Source organism: Lynx canadensis, chromosome F2 (genome assembly GCF_007474595.2).
Source record: "Lynx canadensis isolate LIC74 chromosome F2, mLynCan4.pri.v2, whole genome shotgun sequence".
In the NCBI taxonomy this organism is placed as follows: domain Eukaryota; kingdom Metazoa; phylum Chordata; class Mammalia; order Carnivora; family Felidae; genus Lynx; species Lynx canadensis.
In genome coordinates, this window is record NC_044320.2 from 461,797 (window position 1) to 483,276 (window position 21,480).

Consider the following 21,480-nt stretch of genomic DNA (forward strand, 5'->3'; position numbering starts at 1 on the left):
GGGACAGTGAGCCAGGCCCGCGTGCCCCGCGAGCCCACACGCCTGCACGCCCCAGCCTCACCTTGCACCCCAAGTGCGGCTGCGTGTGTCTTCATTGCCGCATCGTCCCTCAGGATGATGGCCCGCCACAGCTGGCACAGGGCTGCCCGGTCCCTAGGGGAGCTCAGCAGTAAGGCCAGAGGGCCCCGGCCAGTGCCCTCCCCCCCCCCTCCCCCCCCCCCCCCCTTGCTCCCTGCTTACTTCTCATCCAGAAACTGGTAGAGCCCATGGTCCAGCAGCACCAGCTGTGCCTTCCCATCTGGGCCTTTCCGCACCAGGACTAGGGACACAGCACATTGGCTCTCGCCCCCCTACCCCTGGCCCCCCACCCTCACCCCGGGGTGGGGGTTCTTCCTACCATTGCCAGGGTGGGGGTCAGAGTGGATGAAGCCTGTGTAAAATATCTGCTCGGCAAAAGTCTGAATGAGCTTCTCTGCTATCTGGAGAGAGAACGGGACTACGCCACCATGGCCCTGTGCTCAGGGCGCCCACGCACCCCTCCCACATCCACGCGCCGACGCGCACGGCACTCACGTCCTTCACTGCCAGCCCCATGGTCTTGATGGCCTCCACATCGTTGACCTTGCAGCCTTCACAGAATTCAGCTGTCAGCACACGCTGGGAGAGAGCAAGTGGCTGAGCTCAGCAGGCCCGTACGTTCCCACCCAGGAGGGGGCCCAGCCCACCTTGCTGGACGTGTCCCAGTACACGCGGGGGACCACGATATAGCGGAAGTGCTGCAGCTCCTGTGCACAGCGCTCAGCGTTTCGGCCCTCGTTCTCGAAGTCCAGCTCCTGGGCCAGGGTGCCCTTCAGGTCCTGGGGGCCACATGGGCAGCTGGGGGTCCAGGTCAGGGACCAGCCCACCCCCAGCACACACGTGCAGACACTGCTCCAGCCTGCCTCTGGGCAGCGGTTACCTGGAGGACCCAGCTGAAGCCGAAGCTGGGGTGCATGAACTCGATGAGCTGGAGCAGGAGCTCCAGAGTGTGGATGTCGCCGTCAAAGCGGTCCCGCAGATCGATGTACTGCACCTGCGTCAGGCAAGGCTGCAGGGAGGACCCAGGGCCGCCACCACAGCCCCAGAGCCCGCTGTGGAGCGGCCCCCCCCCCCATACCTTCACAGCCACGGCCGTGCCGTCGTGCAGCTTGGCTCGGTGCACCTGGGCCAGGCTCGCAGCAGCGATCGGCTCGTAATCAAACTCCTGGAAGAGCTTGTGGGGTAGGGCCTGGAAGTCTTCGAGGAACAGCTCGTCCACCTGGCACGAGAGGCTTCTTGGAGCAGCGTGGGGGCCGCTGCAAGGCCCCCAGCTCCCAGCCCAAGAGTAGGGCTCACCTCCCGGAAGCCGCGGGTGAGGGCCCTGTCCTCCAGCACACGCAGGGTCCTGATATACTCCGGGGGCAGCAGGTGGTTGAAGGAGCACAGCCCCTGGCCCAGCTTCACGTAGAGGCCCCCGTTGCTGATGGCCCCGGCCACCAGCGCGTCGGCCGCCCGCTGGTGACATGCAGACATCACCTCCAAGTACCCCGGGCTGTTCTGACCACAGGCATGGAGGGAAGGGATGGGGGCAGGCAGGCGCCTCCTTAGTGCCCCCAACACCTACCTCCACCTGGCCTGTCCCCTTCCCCTGGCCCTCCCCCCACCGTGGCCAGGACACGGGGACAAACCTCTTCCACCCCTCGCAGGACGACGTTTGCACACCACCAGTAGTCCAGGGAGATCTGGAGGCCGACCCTCAGAGACCTGTGGGCACAGGCTGTCCTCAGCCCTTGGCAGGCACTGGGCCTCAGACCCCCCACTAGCCCACCAGACCAAAGTGAGCACGTGGCAGGGGCTGTGGGGATCACAGGCCGGACCAGGACACAGAGGACGGGCTCTGGTCTAGCCTCCTTGCTCCCGGACAGCATTGCCGGCAGGGCGGTCTCCGTTCGTGGTCTGCACAATGGGCAGCCCGCGTCCATGCAACCCCTGTCCCTGAACGCGCCTCAGCGAGCATCCAGGACGTCTGGGGACGGCTCGCGCCCTACCAGTCAGGCATGGCTTCTTTCTCATTCTTTCACAGCACCTGAGAACTGGTGCAGCGGTGATGGCCGGCAAGCTGGCTGCTGTCACCAGCTCCTATGTGCAGATGTGACCTGGCCCCAGGCCCCTCCGTACTGCTGGCCCTGCCTCTGTACTCAGCCTCCTTTCCCGGACTGGGCTCTGCCAGCCCCCCAGGCACCCTCCACATGTCCCCGGACAGCTCCACGGAGCTGTCCTGGGGGCCCAGGCCCCTCCTTATGACAGCGAGGGTACTCGCTCCCCGCCCTCCAGGCTGTGGACAGGGACCCTGGGTCTGGAGAGGGAAAAAAACCAGGGCTGAGTCCAGGCCTCTGGCGTCACAGACCACAGACCCTCAGACCTTTGAGTGGGGTGTGGGGCTCCTGTTCTTCAGGAAAAAGCCCTGAGAGGACCTGAGGCCACTGGTGAAGCCAAACCTCTACCTCCCTGCCTCTCGGCCACCCCTGCCACAGAAGGGTCGGAATTAAAAGGCAGGAAGGAATAGGCTGCTAGATCCTGGATAGGTTTGCTTCCTTGCTGCAGTACACGCTGCTCCCAGCAGTCACGTAGAGCAGCGTGTGAGTTCAGCCCATGCCCCGTGCCTTCCAGACTGTCCCCCGTAGACCAGCTCTGCCCCACTCACCCCCCAGCCCGACACAGGAAACAAACAGGATTGCCTGTGAAGAAGGGAATGCATGGTTGGCAGGGTGAGCAAGGACACAGGATTTCTCTGAGCTCCACAGACGCAGGGGAGAGGGCTTCCCTCCCTGAATAATTCAGTCCAAAAGCCAATGCAAGGTCTGCAAAGGTGGGGGGGGGGGGGGCTGGGTAACTGCTTCACGCAAGGTGACCGATCGAATAAGCCACTAAATTAAAGACGGGGAAGCCAGGATTCTCCCAGTTGGAGAAGGGCGTCACAGATATAGAAAGGGAGAGAATGAGAAAGGTCCCTGTGGGGAAGTATCTGTGTGAAAGCAAGGTTTGGCAGGAAACAAACACACCTAAGTACGCGCGTGTGCACACATTCACGTGCCCTAACGGCCCCCAGCGCTAGTCTGGGAGGGCCTGGGAGCACACACACCCAACGTCTACATCATCCTTAAGACCCTTCTCCCACTCCCTTGGAGAGAAGCTGACTCCAGGCCTGGGAAAGAACAAGATGAGCCTGGAGTATCTCAGTGCAAAGGGAGGAACCAAATGCTCCAGAAATGGAGACATGCCAAAAGGATTCAGGGGTAGGAATTGATGGGAGAAAAGAAAATAAAAAGCTGAGATGTTAACGGCAAAATCTACGTTCACTGCATAGTGTCTCCAATTCCACTGTTTTAAGTGTTTACTATAAAATGTTGGAGATAGAAGGAAGGATGTACACCTGAAACAAATAGTACACTATGTTAGCTCATTGGAATTTAGATAAAAACTTGGGGGGGGGGGGGGGAAGGAAAAAAAGGATCGCAAAGACCAGGTTGAAGGGGCTCCCACCAGCCAATCCCGGAGCAGTAGGCAACAAAAAAATCCACAGTGATGTCAACAGAGAGCGACCCACAGAATAAAAAATCCATGAGTCCAGACTGACACGAATAAATGGGGAAAAGAAATCTTTTTCTTACAGTACAATGACAACTAACAAACGTGGGAAGACTGAATTAGAAAAAAACACCATCTGGCGAACACCTAAGAATGAATTCACCTGAGACGCCCCGGGAGCCCTGAGGCGGTGGGCAAGGGGCGGCAGGAACAGACATCGACATGACGCAAAGACCAGGAACCAAACAGCAAAGCTCACTGGGACGCACTGAAACCACGTGCCACCTGACAGGTGCAGAACGGTGTCATTTCTGTGCTGTTCCTGCCCAAACGCACCAACTGAATCCAGCTGTGAGCACGCATCAGACAAACGCAACCAGAGAGGCCTTCTACAAAAGGGGCCAGCAAAACTTTTCTTCACAGAGTATTTTGGGCTTTATGAGCCACACGGTCTCCACTCTGCCGTTGTAGTGAAAGCAGCCGCAGGCAACGTGTACACAACAGACGTGACTACGGTTCCAAGAAAGCTTGATTTATAAAACACGCAGCAGCCACTTTTGGTCACAGTTTGCTGACCCCTGTTGTACATTACCGGCCTATAAGCCTCCAGATGTGTCAAGGTCACTGGGTAATGAAGAGTTAGCTTCATTCAGAAGGGCCTGCCTGGCCTTTGCCCCAAGCTCCTGGCAGGGGGCCTCTAAAACCGTGGGATTTCCTGAGTGACAGGAGAGTCCGATTCATGATGGGCCAGGATGGTTCATGCTAACGAAGAGCTCAGATCTCTAGAAAGATCAACCATGTGACTAGAATTTTGGGGGCTCTGAGCCAAGATATCAGCCCAGCTGGGGAGGGGAGGGAGACTGGACCCTGAGTTCAATCAGGAGGCCAATGATTCAATTGTTCCTATGTAACGGAACTCCACTAGGAACTGCTTGCCGAAGCTCAGGGAATACCCAAATGCACGGTCACACAACAACAGGGCAGGAGTGGGGGTGTAACGTGTCACTGAGGACACGGGAGCTCTGAGTTTGGGACTCTCCTGGACCTTACTCTGTCCATCTCTTCCTTGGGCTCATCCTAATTTGTATCTTTTTTGCTTTGATAACAACATAATCCAGAGGCCAGAACTTTCCTGAGTTCTGTGATTTGTCCTAAGGAACTATCGAAACTGTCTATGGGGATCCCTGAGGACAGCCCTAGGCACACATGGGGGTCTGGGGGACCATGCTTGACCTCAAGTTTAGCCATAACAGCCAAGGAGAGGAGCGCCTGGTTGGCTCAGTCGGTTAAGCATACAACTCTTCATTTTGGCTCAGGTCATTATCTTGCGGTTTGTGGGTTTGAGCCCCACATCGGGCTCCACACTGTTAGTGTGGAGCCTGCTTGGTATTCTCTCTCTCCCTCTGCCTCTCTCTGTCTCAGAGTAAATAAATCAACTTGAAAAAAAAGAGCCAAAGAGACAAGGGGGAATGTTCCAGACCGCAGGAGATTAGAGATGGGCCTAGCATGGGATCCTTGTGCTAAAAAGGTTATTGCCATACGTGTGAATGAGCTAAGGTGGTTAGAGGCTTATAACGTATCAGCTTCCTGACTGTGCTTATGGAGAACGTCCTTGTTTAGGAAATACACTCAAGGTTTCAGGGATAATGGAGCACACTGACAACTTATTTGCAGATGTTTCAAGGAAAAAGAAAAAGTTCTTTTGTATTATTCTTACAACTTTTCTGGATATTTGAAATTGTATCCAAAAAAGGAAAGCCCAAAAGTTTCTGAAAAGTTAAAATTAAGTAAGCGGTGGGATAAGAAACCAAGGCCTTGGTGTGAACTTTCCACCACCCCCGTCTTTGAGTCCTCACACATGTACGACATGTTCTGATCTCTGCTCTCTGCACCAGAACAAGCCCCCGACTCTCCTGGTGCTGAGCCGGTCCTGACCTGCCCCTGGCCTGTGCTCCGTCCGTGGCTCCTGAGCACACAGTGCCCCTTACTCCAGAGGCCCTGTGGTCACCCTGTGCCCAGCCTGCCTCTCCTAGCAACTGCTGGGGCTTACAGCTGACAAGGACAGCTCCCCTCCCTCTAATCCCAGCTCAGCCTCAGAAAGCAAGCTGTAAAATTACATTTTCTTTTTAAAGGTTTAACGTTTTTTTTTTTTTTTTTTTTTTTGAGAAAGAGAGAGAGAGCGTGAGCAGGGGAGGAGCAGAGAGAAGGAGACACAGAATCTGAAGAAGGCTCCAGGCTCTGAGCTGTCAGCACAGAGCCCAACATGGGGCTCGAACCCACGAACCGTGAGATCATGACCTGAGCCGAAGTCGGACGCTTAACCGACTGCGCCACCCACGCGCCCCTGTAAAATTACATTTTCTCAGGAAGGAAGCAGAGAAGACAGGCATGCCAAGCCTGCTGACGGGGCACCCGATGCTGGGAAACAACAGCACATGAGAGGCAGAAGGTGAGACAAGCCCAGACCTGCTGAGTGCGCATTTCAGAAGCAGGCTGCATGGGGACAGTCCCCAACAGTCCTGCACAGTCCCACGTGGCGGAGGCTCACAGAAGACAAGACTCCGGGCCTGCCCTCGTCAACCTGAGGGCTGTGGAGACTGTGCAACCCTGCAGGACAGAGAAGTCATGGCCCAGAAGCTGCCCTCGAGCAAACCTGACCACCTAGGGAGACAGCCATCAGTGAGCTAAGAAGTGATGGGTTTGTGTCCTCACAGCAGGAAGTGGTCAGGCATTCAGCTCTCCAGCCATCTATGGCCTCCATTAGCATAAACCTCAGAGAAGTTTCTGGCTAAGTGCTGAAGGCCTTAGCAGTCCTAAGCCTTCCCTTGAGAAATGACCCAGGTTTGAGAGGCTGCAGGTGCTCAGAGCTGGCAGAGAAGGACCACCCCCACACCCCGACCCCGCAGCCTCCTTGACCAAGGTCTCCTGTGAGCCGCTCTGCTGAGCAATCACGTGCACCCCCGGCCCAGCCCGACAGTGGGTTTCGCTAGAAGGAGGAGGTTTCACTCAACGCCAAGAGCTGCTTGTCAGGACTTCTGGCTGTAGGAGCTCCTGGATCTGACCAACAGCAGAAATGTCTAAGGTGCTCCAACAGGAAGATCACCCTTACTGCCTCCCTCCAAGAATCTTGCACTGAGACATAAGGGAGGCATGGAAAGGGCCTTTAGTTTAAGGCACCCTTGATATTAACGACCAGACACAGTCCAGCTCTAGTCCAGTCCAATGGGAGTAGAGGAGGCATAACAGCCCTCCTCTCGGAGCCCAATCCTCTCTGGATGCCAGCTTCCGTGGGGGCGAGGAGGGGAGGAGGAGGGAGAGGACGAGAGGGGCGAGAGGGGGGAGGGGGAGGAGCGGGGGCGAGGAGGGGGAGGAGGAGGGGAGGAGGCGGTGGTGGCAGCAGCCTGTCTGCCCACCAGCTGGCCGAAGCCTGAGGCAGGGAGGCACCAGCTCTCCTCCCCCAGCTGGTCAAAGCTGATCTGAAGGTCTGGCAGAGGTGCGGCCCGTGTGGGGCGGCTCACCGGCACTTGGCCCACGTGGACCCTGCGGCGCTCAGCTGCCTCGGCCGGCGGCACGAGGGCGCCTGGAAGGCAGCCTGCAAGCGCCAAGCGGAACCCCAACCCTTCCTGGCCCCAGCTCGAGCCCACACGTGTCGTGTCGGGACGGGGCTGCGCCGGGGAGGAACCGCGCCGCCCCCAGCCCCTTTTACCTGCTGAAGCGCCCGACACCGTCCACTAAAAGCCTCATCCTTCTCTTCTCCTGAGGCTCTGCGGTGAAATAGCGGATCCCAAGAAGCAGGGGTACCCCCATCACCGTGGCAGACAGCGCCTTCCTCCACAGGGGCCGGCGTCTCAGGGACCTGGAGGGAGACAGGTACATGGCTCAGGTTACTTCGCTCCTGCCCCTGCCCACCGGGGCCCGGCTCTGCAGCTAACACGGGTTCCGGGTGCCCACGTGGACACTCGAGTGTTCCCGGTCACCTTGGACGCCGGGCTCCGAGGGGCCGCTGAGCACAGGAGGGGGTCCCTTGGCTACATGGGAAGCAGCTCGCAGGCAGAGCTGTGACCCTCGCGGGACCGGGGCCTCCTGCGCCGTACGGAGCTATAGCCCGTCACCTCCACGACAGCCCAACCAGACGGCAGAGCGTCAGACAGCTGCGCGGGGCAACACGCACAGGTGACGGCTACTACGGTGCGAGGCCACCAGGAGCCCAGCATCCAGTCACACGTCTGCCCCAGGCTCACCAAGCAGCAGCTCCACCGGGCCCGGATCCGGCCTCCTGACACCGCCCCTCAAGGCTGCCCCACCCCACCCACGGGCCCCAGGCCTGGAACCCCCTCACCCACGTTTCTTGCTGCCTCCACCCCTGGCTGTGGCCCCATCCACCGCACTCCCGCCCTCCTGCACCGGCCTGGACCGGGCATTCTGTCTTCTCAGAGCACACGGCTCTAGCTGCGGTCTACTGGCCGCCGCTGGCCGGGAGTCCTGCCCCGCGAACTCTGGGCCCTGGCGGCGGGGGTTCCAAGCCACCTCACCAAAGAGCAAACGATCTGTCTTGGGGTGGAAGCAGAGAAGCCCAGCCTTGGGCCACACAAGACAGGTCTTCCCTCCCTGCCTGGCAAGAAGCACGCGCCCTCAAGGGCACCTGTGGCTGCGGAGAACTCCACCACCTTGCAGGCAGGACCCCGAGGCTTCTCCTGAAGAAGGTGCAGGGGACGGGCAGGGCTCCTGCCCGCTCCGCAGCAGGGCAGAGTGGACGCGGCAGAGCTGGGCCTGCAGGGTGAGCGAGCGGCAAGGGGTCAGACGCGGCAAGAACTCGCCCTCCAGCTTCCTGCTGCCCCTGCATTCCAGGCCTGGATCTGAGGGCACCTGTGTCCTTCCGGTGCCCAAATATGCCATCGAAGCAAGTCAGCATTGCCGGGCCCTGTGCGCGGGGCCCGGCCTGCATGTCTGACTCAGGAAGGCAAAGACCATCCCATCTCCTGCGAGTAAGGCCAAGATCCGGGAATCCAGGAAACAGGAAAGGCTACACACAGTCTGCACCTCGACAGGTCACTAGAGACATCCCCGCCTCTGAACACGCCTCAGTCCCTGCCTGACACTCCACTGGGGCCCTGGGACCTATGACGCCCGCCTCTGACACCACTCAGTCCCTGCCTCTGACACTCCACTGGGGCCCTGCGACCTATGATTTACTCTTTTCTGCTGTTTGCCCACTGACCAGCACCTCAGGAAGTCATTCTTAATTTCTAAAGGAAAGATCAATAATGCTTCATCACACAATCAGAAAGATGTCAGGGGCACCTGGGTAGCTCAGGTCGGTTAAGCATCCGACTCTTAGTTTAAGCTCAGTCATGATCTTGCAGTTCGTGGGTTCGGGCCCGCGTGGGCTCTGTGCTGACAGCGTGGAGCCTGCTTGGGATTCTCTTCTCCCCCATCCCTTCTCTCTCTGCCTCTGCCTCTCTCTCTCAAAATAAATAAATAAAGGAAAGGAAGAAAGGAAGGGAGGGAGGGAGGGAGGAGGGGCGGAGGGAGGAAGACAGATGTCAGACTCTCAGGTGGAAGGCCAGAAGCAGGAAAAAGTTGTTCTGAGAGCACGTGCTAGGACCCAGAAGCAGGGACCCGGAGCGGGGCAGATGCACCGAACCAGAAAGAGTGCGGGGACTGCCTGGGGCGCCGCTTACTCCAGTGGCCATGGAAACCTCATGGCTCTCCTGCCCCGACGTCTTGCTCTCTCGATCTTATCTTAATTATGAAATAAGAGTTCCTCAACCACAAATTCCCCAACTGCAAATTCTCCTTTTAGGGAAGAAAAGGTGGTGCGTAGTAAGTCATGACCCACGGCACAGATGCTAACGTTATCATCATGAAGCCAGGCCCAAATAAGGAACTGACTTTCCTAACATTTTCTGGCCAATGCACACAGCCCTGAAGACAATTTCAAGGACTGCAAAACAACACAAAAGTCAAAGGAAAAGGTCCATGACCTATTGTCCCAAGAGGAGAGCGCAGGCTGACAGAAAACCTCTGCTCAGCAAGGCCACACACAGTGAGTGCAGATGCCCAAGGAAACCCCACAGAGGCCAGAAAGGCGGCCACAGGCAGAAGGACAGGGGCAGGCAGAGTCCCTAGGCTTTCTGTGCAAGGGACAGCATGGCCCGGCGCCCCCACCGCCCTCAGGGCACCCCCCCACCCCCCCACCGCCCTCCAGCCCACGTGACCTGATTTGGCCACGCTGAGGCTCACCAGAAGAGGAAACCCAGAGAATGGGCGTCTGTGAGCTCAGACATCTGGGGGACAGCTGCTCTGAACACTAGTATGTACCTGCAGGATGTGTGGTTCCCGCCAGGGTCTGCCACCTTGTTTGTCACACCCAGACCGCACACTCCCCTCAGACGCAGCTCTGTCCAGGCTCCGTCCAGCCCCCGCCTGTTCCCTTCAAGGTCTTCGGATATCGTACGCCTCACCTGATCCCGCATCTTCTAGCACACATACGCATCGAACAAACCCTGCCAGAGATGCCCAGGATGACACCGGATCCTGCATGTGACCAGGGACCTCAGACAAATGTAGACAAAGCCCAGAAGTCACAAGGACAGTGTGAGGGCACAGGGAGGGAGGATCCATGACCTGGCAGCAAGTGGGACTTCCACGTGGACACCGAAGACGGTCTTCTATGCAGAGGATGTGGGTTCAGGGAAGGCCTGAAGCCAGGAGAGCACAGGGCACCTCTGGGGAGGAGAGGTCCGCGTGGAGACACTGTATGCTCACAGGTGCAGCGGGGAGGGGGGCCGCTGCCCGAAAAGACCAGACTGGGGAGCAAGGTGAGCTGGGGCCAGGCAGGGCACCCCAAGGGGCCCTGGGGGTTTCCTGCAGGGAATGGACGATGTGCTGGGGAGGTCAGCCCATGAGGAGGGGGCTGGGTGATGGAGCCAAGTGGATTCAAGACAAGTGCGAGGGACCGGCAAGACGGCCCAAGGCTGGTGCCTGAGAGCCTGGGAGTGTCGCGATGCCGTCACTCGCCAGCTGCCCGAAATTCTGGCCAGCGAGAGCTGTGCTAGGAATCTGATCTCTGGAAGACAGTGAGCCCACTGAGTAAGAACAAGCCCACCGAGCAAGAACTGACGACAGCCACCAGCTGCCAGCCACTGGAGCTCAGCACTCAGTATCAGTGACCCTGAGCACACCCAACAAGTGGATCCAGGCTGTGGGACATTCTGTAAACAGCCTGCTCTCTTCAGAAAGTCATTAGGACCCATGACTTGGGAATACTGGTGCCGGGCACGGCCATTTATTAATTATCTCTACTTCTGTAAATATTTTCCAGTTTTTATAACAAGAAGTTAAAAAAAAAGCCACAAGAAAAAAAAGCGGGAAGACTTCTAGATCGAGAGGCTAAATAGACACGATACCGCGACGACGCACTTCAGGCTAAAAAAAGGCGCCTGCAAACACATTTCTGGGCAAATGAGCAAGTCAGAATATGGACAGACATTACAGGATTATTGTTCACATCTTTAGGCACGATTAAGCGAGAATGTTCTTGTTGAGGGCGTGCACACTGGAATGTTTAGAGACTGTTTATGTCTGCAACCTACTTTGAAATGGTCCAGTGACAACAAAATACACAATTTCAAACAAAAATAAGAACAACTAGGGCAGGATATTAAAAACGGGTGGATCTAGGTGGCCAGTAACTGGACAATTGACGATGTGGCAGCGTTCTGTCAGAGTGGGTCCCTATATTTAAACTTTCTCATGATCAAAGCTGCTATGATGCTCCAAGTCCCAGCCAGGAAGGTGGCATTGTTTTTGTGGTTTTTTTAAATTTATTTTTTAAATGTTTATTTATTTTTGAGAGAGAGAGAGAGAGAGAGAGCGCGCGCACACATGCTTGCAAGCAGGGGAGGGGCAAAAAGAGGGAGACAGAGGATCTGATGCGGGGCTCGAACTCACAAACCTTGAGATTATGCCCTGATCTCAAAGTCAGATGCTCAGCCAACTGAGCCACCCAAGGGCCCCTGTTTTTGTTTTTTTGACTTAACTTTTTACCTTTTTAATTATCCTATCGTTTCCTTTATAAACTTTTAGTTCGTTGCAATCACTTACAAAGCTTTGTGTAGTTAACACAAATGACTAAACTACGAATTCTCTACTTGAAATATAGTCACAAACTTTTACCACCTCCTCCAAATGCAAATACTTTTATACACTTTCAATTCTATTTTTAACCTTCCTGACTTTTATGTTATTGTCACGCATTTTTTAAAGTTTATTTTAGTTTCAGTATAGTTAACACACCAGGTCGGATCAGCTTCAGGTGTAGGATATGACTCGGCACCTCCATAGGCCACCCGGTGCTCATCCCAAGTGCACTGCTTCACCCATCCCTCACCCCCTCTGGTGGCCAGCAGTGTGTTCTCCGGAGTGCAGAGTCTGTATTTTGGTTTGTCTGTTTCCCCCTTGTACTTGTTCTGTTTCTTAAATTCTATGTGAGTGAAATCACACAGTAGGTCTTCCTCTGACTGACTTATTTTGTTTAGCATTATTACTCTCTGGCTCTATCTGTGTTGTTGCACATGGCAAGATTTCATTCCTTTTTATGGCTGAGTAATATTCTGGTGTGTGTGTGTGTGCGCGCGCGCGTGTGTGTTCGCACGTGTGCACATCTTCTTTACCCAGTCATCAGTCGGTGGACACTACAACTGCTCCCGTATCTTGGCTACTGCAAATACGCTGCAATAAACACCAGGGTGTATGTGTCCCTGTGAATTAGTGTTTCTGTATTTTGGAGGGAAAATAGCTAGTAGTGCAATTACTGGACGGGAGGGTGGTTCTATTTTTAACTTTCTGAGGAACCTCCACACTGTTTTCCGCAGTGGCTGCACCAGTTTGCATTCCCACCAATAGTGTACAAGGGTTCCTTTTTCTCCGCGTCTGAGGAAGGTGGCATTTTGAAGATGAGGCAGCTGGTGCAGGGCAGGGGTACTCACCGGGGGGGACTGTGTGCCCAGGACGTCTGGCACTGTTTGGAGACACTCTTAGCTGCCACAACCTGGGGAAAGGGGTGCTCTCGGTATGGAATGGGTGGAGGCCAGGGACACTGCTCGACACCACCCAGTGCCCAGGGTGGCCCTGCCCTAGAGACTCAGGCGGAGCCAAGGCTGAGGAGCTGGGGCAGACTATGAACCCAGACTTCTGAGCCTGTTAACTGGGATGCAGGCTCCGGCAAATGCTATCTGTGCAGTGTGTGTGGGTAAGTTACTTCCCTCTCTGTACCTTAGTTTCCCCATCTGTAAAGCAAGGACCACTGTACTATTAACGTACAGGACAAGTGAACTGACATTTGCAAAGCAGTCTGCACAGTGCCCAGCCCACACGACAGGCCAGGCAGATGGGCATGCTGAGGTCACGCTGGGGTCAAGGAGAAGCTACTCTCCACAGCCTTCCTGTGCCATGCCACCTGTGGGTCCCCGTGCCCTTACTCTCCTGCCAACAGCCTTGTCCCCACAAGCCCACACCACCTAACACGAAGAAGTACATACCTGCTAGATTAAACAGAACTACTTATATTAAAAGATCATCAGCCTCTTACTGCTTTTTCACAAGGAAGAAAAGCGGTTAGCCAAGAAGATGAGAGAGACTATTTCCAACATACGTAAAACTTGGAGATCGGTTATATACAGAATATGCAGAAATGCTTTAGTTAACTGGAGAAGGGTATGAGCAAAGTGAGAGGGCAGAAGAGTTCCGATGGGTTCATTGGTTCAGAGGCTGCACCACTGCAGGTGAAGCAGGAAAACGCCCAAAGCCGATGGACAACGATTATTCTGAGACATCAGCTTTCAGAAGGGAAGGGAATGATCAGGGAGCTATTCCAGCCAACGAACTGGAGGAACAGAGCAAAAGGCCTCACGACTCGGAGGCTGAAGCAAGGGTTGGCCGGGAGTGCAGCCTGCCAGCACCAGGCGTGGCTGCCTGAAGACCAGGGGCTGACCCCAGACTCCCCAGAAGCCCAGACCCTCCGGATGGCCCTGTGAGCGCTGAGCGGGAGGGGCCACGCTCGTGTTCTTTCACGGAGGAGAATGCTAAATCTGAATTATCTTTTATTACTGAGCACATAGTAATAAATAACACATTTATTACTAAAGCACAAGGCCCTGGCTGCATGCCAAGCTTCAGGGTGGGGGAGGCCAGAAAGGTAACAGCCCCGGCCATAGCCCCCAGTAACAGTTTTCTGTTTTCTTAGATGAAGCTGCAGCAGGAGTGACTCCTCAGTCACCTTCCCATAACAAAGATCCCTCTGGTGGACCCCAGACAGCCCACGCAGCACCAGGCCCAGGCCTTTGTCCAGGCTGCTATTCTGCCTGGAACACCCTTCGCCAGACCCTAAATTCATCAGTCCTGTCTGTCATCCCCCCATCCGCCTCTGCACCTTGCACACACCTCTCCCGCTGTCCTTATCACACTGGAGTGTGACTGTTAGCTTATAGTCTCTGCCCCCCACCAGACTGTGCAGGGCTCACCTCTCCATCATCTCTGTGCTTCTAGGATCTAGTGCAGTGCCTGTTAGATAAAGCAGGAACTCGAGGAAGGCTTGTTGAATTGAGACAAACGGTGCTAAGCACAGAACGAACTAGCACCCCCACATGGCCCAGCCTTGGATGCTAGGTGAGCAATATGCACAGTCAGGTAAGAGATGACAGCAGCCCGGCTCTGGACAGGACTTCTAGGAAGAGGCCTCATGCTGACAACTCCAGAGCCCCCACCAGGGTCCACAGGCACATTCCAGAACCTGGCTCCCTCCAGTCTGGGATGCCCAGTGCTCCTCAAACTATCCCCATCACCCAAGAGACATCCCCAAAGCCCAAAGAAGGCATGTGGCTATAAACACAGGGCAGAATCTGCAGCCAGATCTTCGAGGAACCAGCCCAGGACAACTGCCACCACATCACATATAACCCAAACCACCCAGAGCCTGGGCACCAGGACACACCAGCAAACAGGAAGAGAGAGAGCTGTGGCTCCCCAGAATATCCCCCCCCCCCCCCACACACACACCAGGCCTTCTCACCAGGACGGCCACATGCCCTGGCTTGCCTGGGACAGTCCTGGCGCACGCGTGTCTCAACGGCCACCACTTCAGAGCCTTCCAGTTTGCATGAGCTGAACTGGGCCTCCTCTACCCCAGCCTCTCATGCTTTCTTAGAGCGTGTGCACAGCCTGCCTGCAGACACAGTGTTCACCTGGAACTCAGCTAACAACCTATAAAGTAGCAACAACAACAAAAAGCTCTCAGTAGTCAGAATCAAACAGATATTCCAAAGTCAAAGACAAGCTGAGGTGCCGGTTTTTCTAGCACCCTGTCGATCAGACAGAGCAGATTAGCAGATGAAAGGTCACTGCAGGCGACCCAGCCCAAAGCGCGAAGAAGCAACTGCTGAACCTCACGATGAGGCCCTAAAACAGGAAAACTAGAGGTGACGAGAACCCGGGCACTTTCCAGCAGGGAGGAAACCAAGGCACAGCAGTGTTCCCGTGGGTAGGAAGTGAGACTGGAGAGGGCTCTGAGGGCCACGAACAGCCTGCCCTTTCTTTTCCAAGGGTCTGTGGCCTCTTGGCACCAGTCAGGACCCAGAAGCTGAATGGGCTCTGCTCCACTCGGCGGCTGTGAGCAGCCCCTGATCAGAAGCTAACGCCTGCCTGCTCCTTAGGCTGCCGGATTAAGTGACCCGACTATGTGCAGAAGCTCTGTAAGCTGTAAAGTGCTGTGCCCAGGCCCACTCGGCGTCTCTCTGCCGGACTCGGACTAACCCTGTTCCACCTCAGACTACAACGCCTGTGCAGGGCAGCTGCTCCTGGCAAGGCACGACGCCGACTCGGCTAGGCTCACTGGACGAACACAAGCTCTGCGCAAAGCTCCAAGGTGAAGGTGTCTTCAGCTCTAAGCCCTCTGACGAAAAGCCCAGATCCCTGGGGAGGCCGTGGCTAGGACCTGGGTCAGTGATCGTGACAGCCGGTTTAAACGGTGCCCGTCCTAACTGCAGATACAACACAAGGGGAGGCCCAACCAAGACAGAACTCGAGTAGCACCGCGATGGCAGGACAGCCGAGGGCCAGGCGGAAGTCTGGGTGGGGGTGGGGGACAGACCGCCTCCGAGCCAGGGCCGCTGTCAGCCCACCGGAGACACCGCGGCCCCCACACTCCCCAGAGTCCTCTCATCTCCTCGCAAGCCGGGGACAGGCGTCAGCTCAGGACGGTCTCAGGTGGCTTGGTGGCCAGGGGCAGGGTTCCCAGGGGAGCAGGCAGAAGGAAAGACGGGGACTCCGGTCTGGGATTCTGGCAGAGATGAAGCAGTGAGGGGTAGGAAGGGTGTCCATCGGTCCAGGAAGCCAGGGCAGACTGCCCTGGGAAAAGGTGTGTCTCTGGACAGCGGTGTCCACGAGGGGATACGGTTTAGAGGTTGTCTCCGAGGCGGGTCCCTAACCCAGCACACGTGCTTCCGGCGAGAGGAGAGGGCTCTGCGGTGGGCTCGGGCTCCTAGGTGGTACCCAGCATCTCCCAACACAGCCTAGGGGCTTCTACCCTGAGGAACAGGGACTCTGAGAGATGTGAAGGACGCCCCCGAGAGCCCTGGGGGCCCCTGCCGGGCAGGGGGTCAGGGTCCCGGGGAGGGGAGGGTGTGGGGGGAGGGTCCCTGACAGGTGGGAGCGACGGTCCCGGGGCGGGGAGGAAGTGTCGGTGGGTTGTGAGGGTCCCTGACGGCGCCCAGGACGGGGCGGCTCTGGGGTGGCTCCGAGGGCTCCGGACGGAGACTGACGGGATCTGTGGCGCCCGCGCGGGGGGACGACTCACCGGCCGCCACATCTTCCAGGCCGCCGCTCGGCTCCCGCTCGCCGCAGACTCGCGTTTTCCGGCCCAGCAGTCCCCGCGAGCCGGGGAGCAGGGCGCACGCGCGCCCGGCCCCGAAGGCGGTGGGCGGAGCCCGAGGCCACGCCCCCGCGTGCTGTCCTCCGCGGCGGAGCAGCGCCTCCTGGCGGCGCCCGTGAGCTTGCTTCAGGGCTTGGACAGCGCCAGGCGCCTGGGCCGGGGAGGACGCGGCCCGGGCGGCGGCGGCCAGTCGGACAGGCAGTTCCCGGGTCAGGGCCCACTGCCGCTCGGGACGGGGAGTGGGGGTTCTTCTCCCACCCGGATGGAAGCTGAGGCGCGGGGAGGTCTGCGCACTCGCTCCCCAGGAGCTCACAGCGTGGGCGGACGCCGGAGGGAGATGGGAGCGCACGGCGGGCAGGGGGCCGCTGCTCAGAGAGCCGGAGCCCCGCCGGTGGGGCGGGGAGGGGCGGCCCGCCAGCTCAGCACAGCTGTGCCACGGGTTAGGGTGAAACTGCTTTGCGGCTCGCTTTCCTCGCTGCAAAATGAGGCTGTGACTGAGTTGCCGAGGCAGCTCCTTGTTCCGTGCAATGCCCTTGTTCCTTGGACCCAAGCCGGGGATGCCTCGGAGCGCCTGCTGTGTGCGGGGCGTCAGGGAAGGCGGGCAGTCCAACACGCCGGGATTGGGGCGCACAGGGCAGGCAAGGCCCACGGGCAGTCTTCTTCCTCCCGCACCCGCCCGCCAGCCGGCCCGGATGGCAGGGCAGGACGCCGTCCCCTCCCCTCAAAGGCCCTCTGAGCCCGGGCCGGTGCTCCTCCTCCCTCCTCTCACCCCTGCCAGGGTAACCCCACTCGCTCGGGGTTCTCTCCTCAGGCGGTCAAAACCCCGCCTCCCCGGTACCCCGGCCTGCTACCACCCAGCGGATCTTCCCCAAAGGCCGCCTCAGCGCCGAGCTCGCGCCGCCCCCCCCTCCCGGCACTTCCTCTCAGCAGCCACGCCCCTCGAGGTCGGGGACTCGGGGACGGAGCCTCCAGCTGCCTGGCCGTCCTGCAGCGGCCGCCCTGGGCCTGTGTCCCCTGCTGCACACCTGCTAGCCCCACCGTCACGTGGACTGCCCTGAAAGCTTTCTCCACGTTGGCCGATCCCACCTGGCAGCTCCTCCCCTTCCTCCCACGTTGTTCCTTTCCTCCAGCACGGCCCCCTCTCCTCCCACCTGGTTCCTCCCTCTCCTCGTAGTTCCTCCCCGTCCAGCCCAGTGGTTCCTGCTTTTTGTCGCTACCCCTGGGCCAAGTGAAGCCAGCGTCTCCGGCCACGGGACACACCACCCCAGGTCTCTTCTGCTACAACATGGCTGGCTATCCAGAAGCACCTTGTTCCCGTTGTCCGCAGTATGACAAATGCTGGGCTCCATACTCTGGCCGAACACAGACAGCTGCCTTCACTGTTTTGTGGTTGTTGTTGTCGTTGTTGTTGTTCTGTCTGCCTTGCCAGGAAGACAGTCTTCACCACCGCGTCCCTGGAGTCCAGGCCATGGCCTGACAGTGGAACTTGAGCCCCTCCCAAGGCCAGGCTTTCTGGAATGTTCCCAGTTGCCCACATTCAGCCTCCTCACCTAACCCCATAATGTTTAATGAAACAGGTCCAGGAGTTACCCCATATGGAAATGCTCCCCGGGTGTCTGAGACGTGACCCTAGCAAGGCTGAGAGTAGCAACATGAGCTCCGACACGGACACTCAGGAAGCCTGGGCCACCTGCCCTGGGGCTGGGAGTGGAGGTGGGTGAGGGGCTTTCTTGTCCACTTTTGGGAAACAAGGGACAGCCAGTTACCACTCCCCAGACTCACAAAGGAATGACCTCTGTTCTGTTGCCACATCAGAGGACCCTAGTACTGACTGGGGCTCCTGTCCCAGGCACAGGCACCTGGACTGAATGGGGGGCTCTACCCCTGGTGGTGCTATGTGAAGTTATTTCCCCAAAACTGAGGCAGCTGGGTCCCAGGAACAAGAAAAACCTTCTACCAAGTGACCACTACTCCTGGTCCACCCAAACCGCACACACAGTCCACTCCAGTGCTGTCCGCCAGTCCCCCATGCCAAGCACATCTCCCGAATGTTCCCAGGCCTTTGAGTCTACAAAACTGTTGTTGTTTTTTAATGGATTTACTAAGAAGCATGACTCTCACACAAACATAAACGAACATGTGTCTGATGACTGAACGGTGTTCCTGCAAAAGACAGGTCCAGGTCCTAACCTCTGCATTTGGTGATAGGACTTTATTGGAAATAGGGATGTTATGGATGTAATTGAGGTAAGGTTCTCCTGATGAGATCATCCTGGAGGAGGATGGGCTCTAAGTTCCAGTGGCTGGTGTCTTTAGAAGAGAGAAAGAGACCTGAGACACGGGGAGAAGCCGATGTGAAGGCAGAGTTGGAGACAGAGGGATGTGGCCACGAACCAAGGGACGCCCAGGATCACTGGCAACACCATAAGCAGGGAAGGGCCTTGGAACGGGGTCTGCCTCAACATCCAGAAAGAGCCAGCCCTGTCAACACCTTGATTTCAGGTCTCTGGCTTCCAGCACTCTCACGGAATAAATTTCTGTCATTGTAAGCCACCAAGTTTGTGGTGATTTGTTTCATCATTCCTTTTTTTTTTTTTTAATGTTTAATGTTTATTTATTTTTGAGAGAGAAACAGAGTGCGAGCAGGGGAGGGGCAGAGAGAGAGGGAGACACAGAATCCGAAGCAGGATTCAGGCTCTGAGCTGTCGGCACAGAGTCCGATGTGGGGCTAGAACCCAGGAGCTGTGAGATCATGACCTGAGCCGAAGTCAGATGCTTAACCGACTGAGCCACCCAGGCGCACCTGTTTCATCATTCCTAAAAAACCAGTACAGTGTGTCAAAGGTTGACTAAACTCTTAACTAATGAGAGAACAAGGAAGTGACTACAGATTCAAAAGAAATTCAAAACCCACAAGTTTATGTGGAGTAAAGAGATGATGAAATGAATTTTTCTTTTATTTATTATTTATTTAAAATATATTTTTAAGTAACTTTTACGGCCAACATGGGGCTCGAACTCACAACCCTAAGATCAAGAGTCACACGCTGTACCAACTGAGCCAGCCAGGTGCCCCTGTTTGTTTGTTTTTAAAATTCCGTTTTATAATCTGTAAAATAAAGTGTTTATGACACTTACATTTTTTGAAATGAATTTAAACATAGATGGAGATTGGCATTTTCCACACACAAAAAAGCAATCGAATCTCCACCGAACCACATTTATTCACAAATCTATGAAAACGAAATGTCTGCATTGTTATTGGTCATCTACGATTCAGAGAGCTGTAAGACAGCTCCGAGGGGATGAGAGGTAGATCTGGTAGAATCAGAATTGAATAATCCAGAAAGGTGGACTCTGACCAGGTGTGGTTTTCTGTTAGAAATACCACTAATGTGGGGCACCTGGGTGGCTCAGTCGCTTGAGCGTCTGACTCTTGATCTCAGCTCAGGTCATGATCTCACGGTATTTATTACATGGTACTAATACATTTTGTTTATTCCAAAATTTAAAGTGCTTATTACTGTCTCCTCCCAATTTCCAACTAAAAACAATTTTTTTTTCCATGGGACACACGGGTGGCTCGGTTGAACATCCGACTTCAGCTCAGGTCATGATCTCACCGTTAGTGAGTTTGAGCCCCACAACAGGCTCACTGCTGTCAGCACAGAGCCCTCTTCGGATCCTCTGTCCTCCTTTCTCTCTGCACCTCCCCCACTTGTGCTCTCTCTCAAAAATAAATAAATATTTTAAAAATTTTCAAGAGAGAGAGAGCGCACGCTCATGTGTGCATGCACATGAGTGGGGGGGGGGGAGAGAGAGAGAGAGAGAGAGAGAGAGAGAGAGAGAATTCCAAGCAGGCTCCGCACTGTCAGCACAGAGCCCCATGCGGGGCTCAAACCCACAAACTGTGAGTTCGTGACCTGGGCTGAAATCAAGTCAGAGGTCTGACTGAGCCACCCAGGCCCCCAAAAATAAACATTTAAAAAAATAAATAAGGAGTGCCTGGGAGGCTCTGTCAGTTAAGCGTCTGACTTGTGGTTTCAGCTCAGGTCATGATCTTGTGATTCATGAGTTCAAGCCCCAAGGTGGGCCCTGCACTGATGGTGCAGAGCCTGCTTGGGATTCTGTCTCTCTCCCTCTCCCTCTACTCCTCCCCTGCTTGTGTTTCCTCTCACTCTCAAAAATAAATAAATAAACTTAAAAAAATTTTTTTTTCAAATAAGATCACTCTGGGCCATAAAATGAGGCTGGTCTTAGTAAGTGTGATCCAGTCATTTATGTGGGTGTAACAAGTGTTAAACCATAGATTTGCTTTGCTGGAAGTTTTCATAAGAAATCTCGGAGTGAAGTTTCAAAAGTCTCTATTATTCTCCCAAGGTGCGAAACACAATACCTATTAGTTGGGTGAATTTCTACATTCCTGAACCTGCTGGGAAGTGAGTCTTCCTGACCACCTCCTGTAAGGCCCAGAATCCGAGGAGGGTTTTGAGTCTTTTTTTTTTTTTTTTTTTTTTTTAGTGTGGCTAAAGTTTTCTCACTTTTGTTGATCTTTTCAAAGAACCAGCTCCTGCTCACTTGATTTTTTTAGTTTCTGTTTCATTTATTTTGCTGTAATGTTTATTATTTTCTTCCTCATATTTGTTTTTGGTCTCTGTTCTTCTGTTTCTAGCTATTTCAGGTGTAAAGTTAGGTGTTTATTTGAGATTTTTCTTGCTTCTTGATGTAGGCCTGTATTGCTATAAACTTCCCTCTCCCTCTTAGAATCAGTTTTGCTGCATCCAAAGATTTTGGACAAGTGTGTGTTCATTTTTATTTGTCTCCATGTAGTTTGTAATTTCCTCTCTGCTCTCTTAGTTGGCCCACTCCTCGTTTAGCAGCATGTTATTTAGCTTCCATGTGTCTGTGCTCTTTCCAGATTTTTTCTTGTGGTTGATTTCTTTTGG

At 55.6% G+C, this 21,480-nt stretch overlaps 1 protein-coding gene across 1 annotated transcript in view; it reads right to left on the reverse strand.

Annotated features, from left to right (window-relative positions):
• ADCK5 (aarF domain containing kinase 5) overlaps positions 1-16,486 on the reverse strand; it is a 17,333-nt gene extending 847 nt beyond the window's left edge. Inside the window, 13 exon segments of the mRNA XM_030303601.1 lie at positions 62-153; positions 241-319; positions 398-479; positions 574-657; positions 726-857; positions 959-1,072; positions 1,157-1,297; positions 1,375-1,575; positions 1,707-1,782; positions 7,313-7,462; positions 8,271-8,313; positions 8,316-8,376; positions 16,460-16,486. Coding sequence (XP_030159461.1) covers positions 62-153; positions 241-319; positions 398-479; positions 574-657; positions 726-857; positions 959-1,072; positions 1,157-1,297; positions 1,375-1,575; positions 1,707-1,782; positions 7,313-7,462; positions 8,271-8,313; positions 8,316-8,376; positions 16,460-16,471 — 1,267 coding nt within the window. The 5' untranslated portion in view covers positions 16,472-16,486.
• Positions 16,487-21,480: the final 4,994 nt, after the last annotated feature.